The sequence below is a fragment of the Podarcis raffonei genome, chromosome 12 (genome assembly GCF_027172205.1).
Source record: "Podarcis raffonei isolate rPodRaf1 chromosome 12, rPodRaf1.pri, whole genome shotgun sequence".
NCBI classification, from domain to species: Eukaryota; Metazoa; Chordata; class Lepidosauria; order Squamata; family Lacertidae; genus Podarcis; species Podarcis raffonei.
This window is the reverse complement of record NC_070613.1, coordinates 54,373,372-54,390,109: the sequence shown is the minus strand read 5'-3', so window position 1 is coordinate 54,390,109 and position 16,738 is coordinate 54,373,372. Positions and strand designations below refer to the sequence as shown.

The 16,738-nt window shown below is 41.9% G+C and overlaps 1 protein-coding gene across 1 annotated transcript in view; it reads left to right on the top strand.

Moving 5' to 3' along the window:
* LOC128423984 (probable C-mannosyltransferase DPY19L1) overlaps window positions 1-16,738 on the top strand; it is a 35,952-nt gene that overhangs the window by 6,822 nt on the left and 12,392 nt on the right. Inside the window, exons 7-15 of the mRNA XM_053409691.1 lie at window positions 460-553; window positions 3,569-3,626; window positions 6,574-6,665; window positions 7,788-7,887; window positions 8,965-9,042; window positions 10,410-10,496; window positions 11,891-11,956; window positions 13,272-13,352; window positions 16,458-16,559. Coding sequence (XP_053265666.1) covers window positions 460-553; window positions 3,569-3,626; window positions 6,574-6,665; window positions 7,788-7,887; window positions 8,965-9,042; window positions 10,410-10,496; window positions 11,891-11,956; window positions 13,272-13,352; window positions 16,458-16,559 — 758 coding nt within the window. The remainder of the gene's footprint in view (window positions 1-459; window positions 554-3,568; window positions 3,627-6,573; window positions 6,666-7,787; window positions 7,888-8,964; window positions 9,043-10,409; window positions 10,497-11,890; window positions 11,957-13,271; window positions 13,353-16,457; window positions 16,560-16,738) is intronic.

Sequence of the window (16,738 nt, the reverse complement as noted above, 5' to 3'; positions counted from 1 at the left end):
GTTAATTGATGTCTGATTTTAACTTTGTGCATAGTTTTTATTTTATGGTTTTATGTATAGTTGTAAACTGCTTTTATTCTTTCAAATGAATTAGTCATATATAAACATTTTTATAAATACATAAATATTCTTTATCAGCATGTTGAGTTGAAGACTTGTTAATGTAAGACCAAAGATAGACAAAAACAGGGAAAAATTAAAGTCAGTTCATAATTTATTCTTATTAGCTGATGTGACAGTGAATTATCTAAATATTTTTTGCTTCCATACTGCAGAAGATGTTCATACTAGAGCTTCTGATGTTCCAGCTGAGGTGGTCCCTCCTTCCCCCAACTGCCATCACAAAGATCATCTTTTTCTGAGGGGAGAACAGATTTGGCCTTCTGAAATGCTTTTTTCCTTGTAGCTTGTCTTTACTGTTGCATTATATAGTTTTAATAATACTTGTTTGTTCTGTAGGGTTGGGAGATCCTGCTTCTTTTTATGTGGCTATGATATTTCTTCTGAATGGATTAATGGTGTCAGTATTCTTCCTATATGGCACATACCTAAGGTAAGGTGCACAAGAAGAAAAGCTGATACATTGAAAGTTACTATTGATTTTTGTATTTTTAAATATACAGCACACTGCATTTTATGTGGAGTCCTGCACACTAAGAGCCAAATGATGTAATTGAGCTTTAAGATGTTTGTTCTAATCTTATCTAGCAATTCCCCCCTTTCTTTTAAATCTCCCTTTTTACGAGACTGAAACAAAAAATTTACTTTCTTGAAATCTGGACTAAATTTTTGTAGCTTGCTGTTTGAAAAATATACCGAAGGAAATATGGCAGGTTAATAGAACAAGAACAGATTTCGTAGTGTTAGGGAATATTTATTCTTCCTCTAAACGTAGTTCAGTCTGTATCGCATTCTTAATTTAGGCTGTTTGACCCTGCCCTGCAAACTTAATTATATCTGAACTCAAGTTAACATACATACACTGCTGGATGTGGTCCAAAGTTGTGTGGATTTGAAGGCACAAGGTTACTGGAGTACCATTCGGCACCTTAAGTATAGTTCTGAAGTATTGATTTTGAATAGCTTCAATCCTTTGTAGGAAGTGTGCCAGTTTATTAACATTGGCAAAACTCCAAAAGCTGGTCACAAGATATAAATGTGCTTATTTATGTTACATTGGAAAGCTGTGTCAGAAGCAACACTTCTACATGCCAAGGGTATGCTTGGGATCACAATGGTGATACAATCTTAGAACGTAGCCTTCAGAGACTGTTGCTTCTGAATCGTGAGTCAGTATGCTGTCATGTCACCAAAAGTTGAGTTCTTTCCTTTCCTTTTTACTTTGTAAATTTGGACTTTTACTAACAGAATATCAGTTCTTGGTTGAATTTAAGGGAAGCTAGTACAGTACTTAATTTTTCAGCTAAACATTTATGCTAGGATTCCGAAGTCACTTCTCTATTTCACTGGAATAAAGCTAGAGTAGTATCATACAATCATATAAGCATCTAAATCATACTCAGATCCATTGAAATAAATGCACTTTCCCATTGATTTCAATGAGTCAATTCAGAGTTGTATATCACAGTAACTACATGCTCATTTCTGTTTGTTCTTTGATTTCTAGGCATGGGTCTAAGAGATTTTTCTTTTGTCCCACCACTTTCCTCGGGAAAACCCGTTGTTTATTGCTGAATTAGAACAAATGTCAATAGGCATGTAACAGAAGTGAGCGTCTTCCCAAAGTAGGGGTGCATAAAAAGTAGCACCTTCCATTTCCTGGGTATATGTCTAAAGCTACGTTTAGCTTCTAACAGTTTGCAGTTTAAACAATTCCCTTTGCTTGTATTTGTGTGATTCATTGCAGTTGACTGGATGCTTCAAGCATATGTGAAAGCTTGAGTAGCTGAAGTGGTTAAATAGTTTCAAAGCATGAATAAATCGCTGATAGAATTTTTAAAGTGTAGCTTAAATTTCAAAATTTCAGTTGAATAGCAGCTTTTCTCATAAAAGTCATTTGCAGTGGAAACCAGTGACCATGGAGAATAACAGTAGCAGATGTGGGTCAGGAACCAAAATGCTTTTCATTTCCACCAATTCTGGCAGCAGGCCCTGATATTCTCCCTACCATGAAACATGAAAAGCTGCTGCCAGAAGGAAAAAGCTGTATGGGTGGCAGTGCATTTCTCTGCAATAATCTGTAGCTGTGTATTATGTTGATAGTTTCACTTCTGTGCTTTTTTTACTCTTTTTTGGTCACTCGTTTAAAAATGTAAGCAGCTTTAAGGTTTTTTGTTCGTTTTTCTGAGAGAATGGAAAGTCTGTGAAATCAGGAGTAAATTGTGCCCTCTATGGATCTTTCTGTGCTTTGTTGACACTGGTAACATAATAATTTACAGAGATGAGCTGCTCCATATTTCCTCTCTAGTATATGCAAAATAAAGCTAAGCCAAAATGGAGAAGAGGAAGTTTCACACTAAAGCTTTTGTGGGCTGTGACGGAAACTCCCCTTCTGGCAATTTTTGGTGTATGCTTGTGCAAATAAGGGCAGACGTATTTGCTGCTACTGAGAGGGCTGGAATCATTTCCCTTACTTGAGTTTTTCATTATTTACACATCATTGCAAAGTGATCCAAGTGTGTTGCGTCACCATTCCGTCCATAAACTATGTGACATCCAGTTGGCTGGGATCACATATAGAAGATTTCAAGAACAAACAAACAAAAAACACCACAGATGCCAATGCTGATTGAACAGCAAACATAACATATGCACTGTAATTCAAAATTATTACCAATTTTAAGACTGAGATACGTATTTTAGAACTACTTTTAAATCATGGTTTCATTAGTCCCCTAGATGGCAGTGTTTGAGAAGCAATTAGATGGATATCTTAGAAATTATTTTTGAAGCTATTGTAGTTTCAGATTACCAGTCAACTTTCTCTGCATTGCACTTACCATGTCCTAAGTCTTCTCTAGTCTTTTTTTTTTTAAAAAAGAAAAAGCTCAAAAGAGCTGTCTTACTACGAGTATAACTACAACTGTTGGCATCTTCTTAAGGAGAATAGATGACTGTTTAACAGCTACATAATGGTTAAGTTGTAGTCAAATTCTTAAATGTTTTGATTTCCTTTCTGCATCTTGCAGAATGGAATGCTTGGTTTAAAACATTCTCAAAGCCAGAAAGCAGAATCCATATTAACATAATAGGCAGTATTAATTCTCATCTTCTCTAGCTCTGTATGAGACAGTTGCTCCTGGTTCAGATGTAAATATCAAGACCAAGTTTGTGAAACAGCTACTGTAGCCTGAAAGCTTACAGTCCTTACTTTCTAAACCTGGGAAAGGAACTACACAAACCTTAGGATCATTCCTGATCTTTCACATACAGAGTTTGAGCACTCTTGCTAAGAAGTAATTCTTTTTGCTTATCTGACATTTGGATGTAAACTTCTGCTAAGTTTGTACAGTAAACAGTATTTTAATTTTGTAGTGAAAGATATTGAGTTGCTCCTTCTAAAGACTCCAAAATTTGTTATTTTCCTTTTCTTTCCCCTGTACTACAGTGGCAATAGGTTTGGAGGACTACTTACAGTGGCATGCTACTTTTTCAACCATGGGGAGGTAGGTTACTCAGAATTTTATTTTTTTTGTCTAATACAAGGTCAGATCACTTGACAATGTTCATATTCCTTAAAGTAAATGTTTTGGTTTAAAACACAAAAGAAGTTGGACGGTTGAAAGTGTCCTAGGTTGTTGGTCACTATTCCTTTATTTACACTGCTGCTTGCAAATGAAATGGGACGCGGGTGGCGCTGTGGTCTAAACCACAGAGCCTAGGGCTTGCTGATCAGAAGGTTGGCGGTTCGAATCCCTGCGATGGGGTGAGCTTCCGTTGTTGGGTCCCTTCTCTTGCCAACCTAGCAGTTTGAAAGCACGTCAGAGTACAAGTAGATAAATAGGTACCGCTCCGGCGGGAAGGTAAATGGTGTTTCCGTGCACTGCTCTGGTTCTCCAGAAGCGGCTTAGTCATGCTGGCCACATGACCCAGAAGCTGTCTGCGGACAAACACCTGCTCCCTTGGCCAGTAAAACGAGATGAGTGCTGCAACCCCAGAGTTGTCCGTGACTGGACTTAATGGTCAGGGGTCCCTTTACCTTTACCTTTGCAAATGAAAAACTCCTGTAATGTGCATCATGATGCTATGCATGTTTACTTGACAGTTCAGTAGAACTGGCAGAGCTTACTCACAAGTAAATGTGTCTAAAATCTGTGACTACCAGTATATTTGATTCATTGTGTAGGATAGATTGGGTACTGATGTAACTATGTGATTAAACCATGGTTTAGAACAGTGCAGCAAGCCTTGGATTTGTGTGTTCACCTTCCATTCCTTTTCCTCCTTCATGGTGTAAGCTACCAGTTCAGAAACCTTTCCTTCTGCCAGCTTGATAGCCTACCACTGACATTCTTGAAATTAACTATATTTGCTGTTAACACATTGTGTCACTCCAGAAGCTAGGCAGGCCCTGGATTCCGCCCCACATTGTGGGTGAATGGAGTGTGCCTGTGATGTCACACGCTGGGAGAAACCCCAACATCCCCCCCAAAAGGCCCACTGCTGCAATGGGACGGCCCAGCAGAGCCTGTCGCGGCCATAGCAGGCCATGCTGAGCTTTTTGGAAGGTACACCAGGGCTCCTTCCAGCAGCCCTGCAACAGGCTGTGTTGAGCTGGCTGCGGAATATTGAGGAGCCCCGACCCCCTTATTGAAAAATTTGTGGATGCCTTGGTACCCAGAGACCCGCAGAGACTGCACCCCTGTCAGAAGCTTTTGAATTCCTGCCACTTTGTGAGAGAAGGGGAGGTGCATGTGAGCCTAAGGCTTTTAATATTTTGTTGGAAGCTGCCCAGAGTGGCTGGGGAAACCCAGCCAGATGGGCGGGGTATAAATAAATTGTTGTTGCTGCTGCTGCTGTTGCTGTACCTGGTTCTTGCTTATGAACTTCACACTGAGCTCTGGTTTAGCATAACACGCAAATGTGGCCAAGATGTTGCTTACTGGAGAGTTAAACCATAGCTGCTAATTTATTTTGTCACTGTAATAAACAAATGAGAAAGGGTGTTGGTTTTTTTTGTACATTTGTTCTTAATTATGGAAATGTGGAGATAACCGTTAAAGCATAGGTTTGGTTTACACATAATACTAAGCCACTACTTAAATTAGCAGGAAGGAGCCCAAGCAAAGATTGGGTTGCTTCCAGCCTTCGTATCTGTTTGAATGATAGCACTTGAACCAAGTTGTTATTAAAATACTTTATAATTCACCTTTCATTTCCAGAAGAAAAACCAAGGTAAAACAAGTAAAAGCTAACAGCAAGTATAAAAGAGGTTATAAAAATATAACTACCCATAATTAAAACACATAGTAAAACTGTTTCATCAAAACATTAAAATATCCATAATTAAAAAGTGTAATAAGCACGTCCATTAAAACAGCATAACAGTTAAACTTTTTTGCACAATATATTTATTAATGAAATAAATAAAGCTTTGTCGTTAAAGAGCTAATTGTTCCAGAAGATATTTCCTCCCCCCTTCTCTTCAAGTATTAATCTTTCCAGGAACATTAGAAATTATTTTACTAGAATTTCCCCCATGACACCTATGTTATTGGACAAAGAAAAGAGCCGTAACCTCTTGAGGCAATGTTACATGTTAACTATATGCATGTAGCCACTTTAAAATCTAATATAAAATAATAATTCCTATGACTGGTCCTACTTTTTTGTTCTGTTTCCAGATATTTCAATCTTGTATCTTTCACATCCGATTCTTTTAATATTTAGCTGTATATAAATTGTATTACTTAAATGGTTTGACTAGGAGTGTTACTAAGCCAACATGGCAGTGATTGAGTGAAATATGGAGAGTAAATCCAAGTAGGCCATACTCAAGAGTAGACCAATTGAAATCACTTGGTCTATTATATGACTAATGGGTTGTATTCAACAAGTGTTTTACTCATGAGTAGACCCACAAAAATTAATTTATTGAATGTATATCCATCTCTTCTCCAAGAGCCCTCAGTTAGTGACACTAAATTAGTCATATTAATTACTTTTAATAGGCTTACTCTGAGTAGGACTTGCACTGAATGCCACCTAATGTTTTTATACCACCTGGAACTAAGAATGCCAGAAAGAAGATGAGCTGCATCATTTAATCTGTAAAATAATGAACGTGTAAGAGATTTTTGCAATTTTGCTTTTACTGCTTTGCACCACTGCATTTCTCGGTTGAAGTTACCAGAGTAGATGATAAAATTTTGTTAAAACAAAATCAGTTGTTTTTCAGCAGCATTGCAAAATTTTGTTACCTTTTTATTCTTCAAGCATACATTGTTTTGCTCTTATAGTCTTTACTGCAACACTCTTTTAGGTATTAATTGCTAGTGGAAGTGTCCACAATTTCAGTTTTGCTATATATAAGCTTCAGTTGCAAACACATTGCTTTGAAGTGGAAAACAAATATTGGAACACACAGTGAATTCACCTAGTTTTTACTTCCAGAGTACTCGTGTGATGTGGACTCCCCCTCTTCGTGAAAGCTTTTCATATCCGTTCCTTGTGGTTCAGATGCTATTACTAACCTACATTCTCAGGTAGTTTCCATTTTTCTCCTTTCTTCTTAAATATGAAGAGTTAAAACAAAATCCCAAACAAGGTATTGATTTATATACTTGTATCTTGTGGAGAGCATGATATTCCTATTACGTTTGAAATGTTCATTATTGAAAGTTTTCAGCACCGCTTTCTTAAAACTGGACCAGTGAATGGCACTGGTATGAAAGCAGGGAGCTGAAAATACACCGAGGAAACGCTCATCCTTCACTACAACTGTTTTTAGCTGTGTCTTTGCCTTGAAGTGATATTGCAGCCCCAGAAACGTGGTTGCCCATCCCACCACGGTTGCTCTTTTTCATGGTTGCTTTCCTTTCTTTATACAAATCAGTGTTGTTAGTACTGCTCACTGGCTTGATTAGAGAAAGGTTTGTAGTCATGGAAACCTGATAGTGGTGGGGAATACAATTGCCTCCCAGTCTGCTATCACTCTTGGGGCTTATGGTTTGATGGCAGTTTCCCCTCAATCAGAGGTTTTTATAATTGTGGGTTCTTCTTTCTCCATATGTGGCAATGTAGCAAAGGCATTTTTCTCTTGCTACATATCCAAAGACACCAACAGGTACTATCTGACATGGCTAAATACCAGGTTGATGTGTACACAGGATCTTCCTGAAACTGCTATCTTTTCTCCTCTTTCAATCTAGGGATGAATAGTGGGTTCAGGGTGATCCTGGCTACACCTAAATCCAGTAAGTGGCTTGGTCAGAAGTTGCTTCCTGCCTCTGGTAAAAGGGGTAGCTGGTTGAGGTCGTGTGTGAGCTTGAGACATATTGCCTGACATTAGATGAAAATGTTACTGAGGGTTTTTCTCCCCTGTGTTGATACAGTAGTTTTACAATGGTGATGAGAAATATCGTAGGTACATACATTTTGATTTGCATATCCTTTGTGCGTGTAAATTTCTACTTTACAGTTCATTTATTATGAGTGTGAGAATTCATATCATTGAGGCTTATTCAAAGTTTTTTAAATTATATATTTTTAGCTGACTACTGTAAGTGAAAATACAAAGCAATTTGAAATAGTTCATTCTCTGTTGATCTTCACATTAATGAACAATCCTAATACTGAACTTACTACTCTTTTATTTTTTCCCCAAGGACTCAGAATGTTAATAGAAGAAGCCTGATTGCACTATCTGTTTCTAATGTTTTTTTCATGCTTCCGTGGCAGTTTGCTCAGTTTGTTCTTCTAACACAGGTAAGATAATTTCAGTAAAAGTGATCCGAATTATAATTATCCATTTCTATTTTATAGTGCAGTTCACATAACAGTTCAACAAGGTGTGTAGTAATAGAGTTCACACATATGTTTGTGGGAGGTGCAGGCTCAGTTGAGGACCAGGACTGCTGCTGCTGTACTTCTTCACTAGCTCCCTTCATAGCTGGTTCCTTTGTGATGGTGGGAGGGTGTATGCATTACAGTATGTGTATGTTTGTACAAATAAGCTCATGGTGTAATGTGTATTGTATGGTGGGCATGTGTTAAAGGAACGCATTACAATGATTCCATGGTCCGAGTTACTCATAACCCTAAGCCATGGTTTGCTTAGCCAAAGTGTGCTTTGTATTGGGTTAGCATTCTATCTGCACACAACATCCATGCTTAATATTTGGTCAGACCTTCCCAGATACTCGCCAACCTAGAGGCATGAGTAGCTAGTAAGCTTTCATTGACGCTTTCCCTAAAGAAACCTTTGCTCCTATCTCTGCCTGGCAGGAAACTCATGCCAAGGAGTGAGGAGTAGATGGGAGAAACATAAACCAAGCTTTGGAGAAGCAAGTCATGGTTTGCTTGTCTTTGAGACAACTTGTGGTTTATGGAACAAATCATGACTTAACATCATGGGCAAACACAGCCTTTGCTTCTTTCCTGAGTTTAATGCAGTGGCTTCAGTAGCCATTACTGAAAGTGTGTCAAATTCACCCTCAGAGCTAGTTGCCATGGGTGAAATAACTTTAATCAATCTTGTGATGTTGAATGGTCATTCTTGTGTTTGATTGTTACAGTGATGTAAACACATTGTCTTTGGAAAAGACATTTTTCAGTGCCCCACTTTCCAGTTTTTCATAGAAGTGGCTGATCTCTTCAGATTACATGTGATGTAACTGCCAGGATCCGAACTACTGTTTAGGCTCACATAAGAAATAGTCCCTACCCCAGCCCACCCCCATGTCTCCCGGAAGGAATTGCATGGTAGTTTGGAACCTAGCTAATTTACTTAATAATGTTCTCAACAGAACTTTTTTCCAATTACTTTACTCTTTTCAATTGCAGGTGGCATCAGTTTTTGGAATTTATATTTTAGGATTGATTGATTCATCCAAACTACAGAAGATACTTTATGCACATATGGTAATACTTAGTCTTACATTATTTAGGGGTAGAATCAATTTCTTAAAGTTACCTACTTCTGAATCCTGAATATAGTGGACACAGAGTTGGTTTTTAAAATAAGAAAGCAACCGAAGAAAGAAACTAAATTGCTTGGAGGCTTATTCTTATCAGTAAATGGTGCTACTTATGATTTTAAGTTCTCACTCCCCTATTCCACTCAGGTGAACTATCCTCCATCCAGTTAGACATTTACATGTGCAGGTCCTAGTTTATGTTAAAGGTTCTGTGTGCTTTGATGGGAGAGTGAACCGCCCTGAGACCCCCAGGTATAGAGCGGTATATAAATTCAGTTAAAACAAAGAGTGTGCAAGCTTGATGATCACTCCTATATCCCACCAAATATACAGAATATGTGCTAAGATTCATTGTGAACCTGACTCAAGAGATGACTTTCCACTTTGAAGGGTAAGGAAGACGGAAAATGAGAAATGATGTGAATTTCCAAATACATTGTAGCTTTTTGAAAAATTCAAGAGTTACAGCCCTAAGGGTAACACTTTTATAAGGACAAACAAATATCACACATTAGTGAACAGACATGTTGAGTTCCCGAGGACACTTCATACTGGGTATTCAGCCAGGTCTGTGTAATACCTTCCTGCTCACTTGTATAAAGATATTTTAAATTGCAGACTTTAGGCATCTTCATTTTTTTTAGCATGGGGAGAGGGGAGCACTTTCAGGTTCAGCAAGGACTGGGGGCCTGTCCCCAACATCACATGACTGCCCTAGCCCTGCCCTAAGATCACTGCACTGAAAAGTAGCCTCCCCGTGTCAGTAGATTTGGGGCATTTCCATCATGCTCAGCCTTTTCTTCCCCTGGTGGTGGTGGTAATTTTGCTTGCTATCCAGCCTAAAGAGTTCAAAAGAACTTGAGCAATTTCTTGTGCTATACTGTATTGTGGCAATTTAGTTGGCCTGAATACATGTATTACTTCCACACACACCCCATGGACAAGCAAGGCTAGCTACAAATTTTCTGGAAAATAATAATTCTGAATGTCATGATACAAAAAGAGGCCAAATTCTTTATTAAAAAAGAAATATAAAAGTTTATATTTGTAAGTATGGTGCTGTGGGTAGTACATAAGAGCAATATATTGTCATATTTTGCATATTCTGAGAGATTCTTGTAAAAATTGTTTTAGGAAGCTACGTTACTGTGATAAGAAATATTTACAATGAAATAAACCTGTTTCAAGATAGCACCTTTTGTGTCTTAAGATTTACTAAAACTTAGTGTTTTCATAGACACTGCATCTGTCACATCCATTATTAGCTTAAAGATTGCATTAAAATATGTTCAAATGTTTATATCCCTTTAGGCATCACTTGGAGTATGTTTTGTCCTTATGTTTGGAAACTCTATGTTGCTGACATCATATTATGCTGCCTTTTTGGTAATTAGTTGGGTAAGTTAGTTAAGGAATACTCAAGAATCCTTTGTCGTACTATACTGAGTTACTGCAATAATTTACAAGATTACCTGAACAAAACGCTTCATATAGGCTGGGACGTGGGGTGGGGTGGAGATACTGGTTATTTACTTGGAGACAGGAGATTTTACCATTTCAGAAATAAGCTTTATCCAAAAGGATGAATCATTTTGCAGTGAATACATAGAGCCCCTTGTGAGTGTTCCTACTCACAGCGGTTTGGGAACAAATGCTGTTGTCACAATGGATTTGTGTGCCTTGACATTACAGTGAATGGGGAAGAACTCAGGTTTTCAAGAGCACTATAATATGCATCGGGGACGTGGGTGGCGCTGTGGGTAAAAGCCTCAGCGCCTAGGGCTTGCGGATCGAAAGGTCGGCGGTTCGAATCCCCGTGGCGGGGTGCGCTCCCGCTGCTCGGTCCCAGCGCCTGCCAACCTAGCAGTTCGAAAGCACCCCCGGGTGCAAGTAGATAAATAGGGACCGCTTACTGGCGGGAAGGTAAACGGCGTTTCCGTGTGCTGCACTGGCTCGCCAGATGCAGCTTTGTCACGCTGGCCACGTGACCCGGAAGTGTCTCCGGACAGCGCTGGCCCCCGGCCTCTTGAGTGAGATGGGCGCACAACCCCAGAGTCTGTCAAGACTGGCCCGTACGGGCAGGGGTACCTTTACCTTTACCTTTATAATATGCATCAGAATTCCATCTTCTGGATCAGCTTAATAAACAAGAGGCAAGTCTAATGCTCTGAAAGCAACTTAATCTGAATACAGGCAACTTCTGAGCATTCCCTTTATTTGGTGATAAGATAATTAGTGTGATTATATAACTTTTCATTATTTATGAAAGCCAAAAATAGTGAACTAAATAAAAAGAAGTATGCATGTAGTACAGCTTCAAAAAGATAGCAGAATGACATTGTAGGGTGGTCCTTTGACATTCCTGGTTTGTCTTTTTGGATGATTGGTTATGTATGTTCTTGGAGAAGTGTACGTATGCATAGCTCACTACTTGTTTCCATGCTTTCATGTGGTTATTGGGTTAATATATTGCAAAACTGGACGTCCGTGGGTCTGCCTAAGTCCGATTATGTGATGTGCAAATAGTTTGTGCCATTGTACAGTAGAATCCTGCATAACAGACAGCACAGTATATGTTTAAAAAGCAGTAACAATGGGTTTCAGTGTTCTATGGAAGTGTAATGAAATAAAACCAATAATTTCAGTGTCTGGTATTAATACTTTTACAATGCTGGTTTTGAGCATTTGGTAACTTCATTTTGACTTATTTATTGTTTCATCCTTCTGGACTCCATTTGAGAGGAGTGTTATATAAATATTGCTGTTTAATGAACTAATTTAATTATTTTCAGGGTATTCTTGAACTGGGTCCTAAATACATCCTGAAAATGTGTACTAGAAGAGGTATCAGCATATGGGTAAGGATTGACATTTTGTGTTACAAATATATTACCAGCTATGTTGGTCAGTAGGATGATTTGTAGGTGATAGTTTCCATTCAAAGCCAGCATTGGCGCATGTTACTGAAAAGCATCAGGGCCTAGCAGAGAAGGGGCTGGGCTGGGCTGATGGAAGGCTATCCCAAGGCCTTGGGGGTCCTTGGCCAGCAGCTGAGTGATGGATAGCTGGTGTTGGGGCTGAATGTGTTTTGTATTTATTAAGGAGCATAATTTATTGGGAGACTGTTGTCCCTTTTAAGCAACTTTTTGGTAAGTTGAATAACTGAACTTTGCTAATGTTGTCGGTTCCTGTTTGATTTGCTAAGGGCTTCTTGAGAGAGAACACTACATGAAATAGATGCATTGTAGATCATTTTGTTTTCTAGAACCTCATCTTTATTATTAACAAGTAAAACCTGAATGAAATGCTGCACTATGAGATTGCTTCATGCAGCCATTCACTTCTCTGTTGGCATTACATGTCGACTGTGGTGGGGTGTGTTTGTGTGTGACTTTTGCCTTGAATCCATCACATATTGTGAGCAACCTCTGTAGGTGGGAAGTAAATGAATTGGAGAAGGGAAGCATCAGAGGACATTGTAGCCTCCCATGCTCTAGATGCTGCATGGTCTAGCATTGCCTTTAACCTCTCCTCGGTTCTAAACCTGTCACCTGTGTGATGCTGGCATCACAGCTCAGTAGTTGTACAGTGCAGGTGACTGGCATTCTGAGGGACCGGTTGGACAGCCCTTTGTGGGCATTGGCTTGCTCCTGACTTCACTCTTCTCTAAACCTCAAGTAACTGTCTCTGGCATCTTGGTGGGCTATGTGCACTTATTTCTTGCTGTTCTCCTGTATTCTTGAGAGGTTGAATGTACAACAGCTAAGTTTACTTGTTTAGGGGGAAGGATTGACCGTCCTTTGCAGCTGTTTTTTTCAGAGTGTTTTGTATACTCCTGAATGCCTCCAATATGCTTAATCTTTCCATGCATTCATGGGTATCTCTGTTTTGGCCACAAAGCCATCAGCATAGCCCATCCAAATTCAGCATCAGAGGGAGTGAATATTAAATTTTGCATGAAAGTAGCATAAAAAACTTCACTTTCACCAATAGGAATTGGTTTAATTTAAAAAAAACCTACCATTTCAGCTCTCACACAACATAATAAAAAATTGTAGATAAGAATAAGAGAAACAGTTGCATAATAATATGTATTTTAATTAAAGTGCCTCTTGTATTAAATGCTGAGTATTGCTTCTGCTCTTCAGTTGAACCATGCCTTTCATTTTACAGGCCATTGAAGGATTTTCTTGCTTTTTGGGGACAATTACCTTGAAGTTCTTGATGTGCCTAATATTTGGAACAGCTGATGATGTAAGTTTAAAACTTCATTGTTTCATTTGTTCACTGTCAAAATTCTTCTTGTATGTCTTCTTCATCATATAGCCCCATTTATACGTTTAAAGCAGTAGCATACCACTTCAACCCCCCCCCCCAAGAATACTGGGATATGTAGTTTCTTAAGGGTCTGATAATTGTTTGGAGCCCCTATTCCCTTCACAGAGCTACAGTTCTCATAGTGGTTTAAAAATCAGTCTCTTTTTATAGGGGACTCACAATTTATTGAAAATTACCGTATTTTTCGCACCATAGGACGCACTTTTTCCCTCCTAAAAAGCAAGGGAAAATGTGTGTGCGTCCTATGGAGCGAATGCAGGCTTTCGCTGAAGCCTGGAAAGTGAGAGGGGTGGGTGCGCACCGACCCCTCTCGCTCTCCAGGCTTCAGGAAGCTATCCGCTAGCCGTGGGAGACCCAGCTCTCCCACGGCTAGCGGAGCGCTGCATTAATCCCGAAGCTTGGGGCGTGCGGAGCTCAGCGCGCCCCAAGCTTCTGGGTGCCGGCAAGGTCTCCGCTAGCCGTCTAGACCTTGCCGGCACCCAGAAGCTTGGGGCGTGCTGAGCTCCGCAGCCCCAAGCTTCGGGATTAGCGCTCCGCTAGCTGTGTCTAGGCTGCGGATAGCAGCCTGCTTCCCGGAGCGTCGGGCGCCCTGAAAGCAGAGCGCCCGGCGCTTCGGGAACTCATCCGCAGCCTAGGCAACCCTGCGGGAGATCCCGCAGGGATGTCTAGGCTGCGGATAGCAGCCTGCTTCCCGGAGCGTCGGGCGCCCTGAAAGCAGAGCGCCCCTCGCGCCGGGCAGACATCCGCAGGGTGGGGAGCCCTGCAGGAGTTCCCTGCAAGGCTCCCCAAGCTGCGGATAGCAGCCTGCCGCCCAGCGGGCGGGGCGCCCTGAATCAGAGCGCCCCTCGCGCCGGGCAGACATCCGCAGGGTGGGGAGCCCTGCAGGAGTTCCCCGCAAGGCTCTCCAAGCTGCGGATAGCAGCCTGCCGCCCGGCGGGTGGGGCGCCCTGAAGCAGAGCGCCCCTGGCGCCGGGCAGACATCCGCAGGGTGGGGAGCCCTGCAGGAGTTCCCTGCAAGGCTCTCCAAGCTGCGGATAGCAGCCTGCCGCCCGGCGGGTGGGGCGCCCTGAATCAGAGCGCCCCTCGCGCCGGGCAGACATCCGCAGGGTGGGGAGCCCTGCAGGAGTTCCCTGCAAGGCTCCCCAAGCTGCGGATAGCAGCCTGCCGCCCGGCGGGCGGGGCACCCTGAATCAGAGCGCCCCTCGCGCCGGGCAGACATCCGCAGGGTGGGGAGCCCTGCAGGAGTTCCCTGCAAGGCTCCCCAAGCTGCGGATAGCAGCCTGCCGCCCGGCGGGCGGGGCGCCCTGAATCAGAGCGCCCCTCGCGCCGGGCAGACATCCGCAGGGTGGGGAGCCCTGCAGGAGTTCCCCGCAAGGCTCCCCAAGCTGCGGATAGCAGCCTGCCGCCCGGCGGGTGGGGCGCCCTGAATCAGAGCGCCCCTCGCGCCGGGCAGACATCCGCAGGGTGGGGAGCCCTGCAGGAGTTCCCTGCAAGGCTCCCCAAGCTGCGGATAGCAGCCTGCCGCCCGGCGGGCGGGGCGCCCTGAATCAGAGCGCCCCTCGCGCCGGGCAGACATCCGCAGGGTGGGGAGCCCTGCAGGAGTTCCCCGCAAGGCTCTCCAAGCTGCGGATAGCAGCCTGCCGCCCGGCGGGTGGGGCGCCCTGAAGCAGAGCGCCCCTCGCGCCGGGCAGACATCCGCAGGGTGGGGAGCCCTGCAGGAGTTCCCTGCAAGGCTCTCCAAGCTGCGGATAGCAGCCTGCCGCCCGGCGGGTGGGGCGCCCTGAAGCAGAGCGCCCCTCGCGCCGGGCACACATCAGCCAGCCCCACAAGCTTGGGGGACAGCAGGGAGGCGCAGCGCCACTATCCCGCTGTTCCTCGACCTGGTTCGGTTTCCCTGACCTGCTTTTGGGGGGGGAAATAAAGGGAAATTTTTTTCCCTTTATTTCCCCCCCAAAAAACTAGGTGCGCCCTATGGTCCGGTGCGTCCAATCGTGCGAAAAATACGGTAAGTGTTACAAACTATTGAAAAGAAACATTTGTTCCTGAACGCTCAGCAAAACTTTCAAGTAGTGCAGTTGTTTGAGTCTTTTAATCAAATAAAATCTGTCAGGATGGTAAAGCACTCAAAACAAACAAACAAACAAACAAACACCACCCCAAATTCTCTCTTTCATAGAGCATACATTTCTGAGCACAAATTTTGAATTCTGAACTTTATAGAGTGTAAAAATTACAATAATCTTCAAGCACCTTAAGAATTAAACACATATAATCTTCCACTGGATGCATCGCAAATTTCATCTAATAAAACTGCAACATGTCAGTTATATGTGGCCTAGTGCAGGGGTTGCCAATGTGGTGCTCATTGATACCATTGTGCCCACGTGTATCTCCTATGACACTCGCAAAAAGTCTTGGTAAGTAGTCCCTCAGAATCCCACAATGCGTGAGAGAGGCTGCTTGCTGACCTCCACAGTTTCTGTTTGCACTGACTTGGTTTCTCCTACATTGAACACGCACCCTTCAACATGCCCTCTTTCACTGGATGCAGGGATTGGACACCCACAGTCCTGTTCTGAACAGAGGAGAGCTGTCAATAGTTATCTCTGAGCAGTGGATAATATAGGTGCATTTCCCATTACGTATGGAGGCATGTCCACACACGTTTGCTATCCCATCTCTCTGCCCTTTTGGATGTGGCAGTCAGTTTGTGTTACACCATGCCCAATAGCAGCCAGTTGGTGATTGGTGCCCAGGGGCACTTCTTTAAAATTTCAAATGTGCTCACCCACGCAAAAAGTTGACAACCCCTCACCTAGTGTCTACTATATGGTCTACAAGTTGTTTATTCTTAACATGGCAAATTAACTGCTGTTCTTTTTCTCAGACATTTCCATGATCTTTTATTTGTATTGAACCAATTTTAATGTAGCGTAATCCAACATTTTGTACTTTACACCCTTTTTTTTAATCTCTGAAATAATGCATTTAACAAACATTTTCACTGTAATTTCTTACCAGGCTCATATAAGCAACCTGCTGAAGGCAAAATTTACTGGTTATAGGGATTTTCATACTTCAATGTACACATGTGCTGTGGAGTTTGATTTCATGGAAAAACAGGTAATTAAAAATAAGTGGATGAAGTATGGAACACCTTAATGTTTATGCAGTTTTTTCTTCCTTAATCAGAAAAATAATGTTTGATTGCAATGCTATTTTTTTAAACAAATATAACAATTCAGGATTCTTCTATTGCTTAATGAAACTGAGTTAGCAGTTGATAGAACAAAATATTTGGA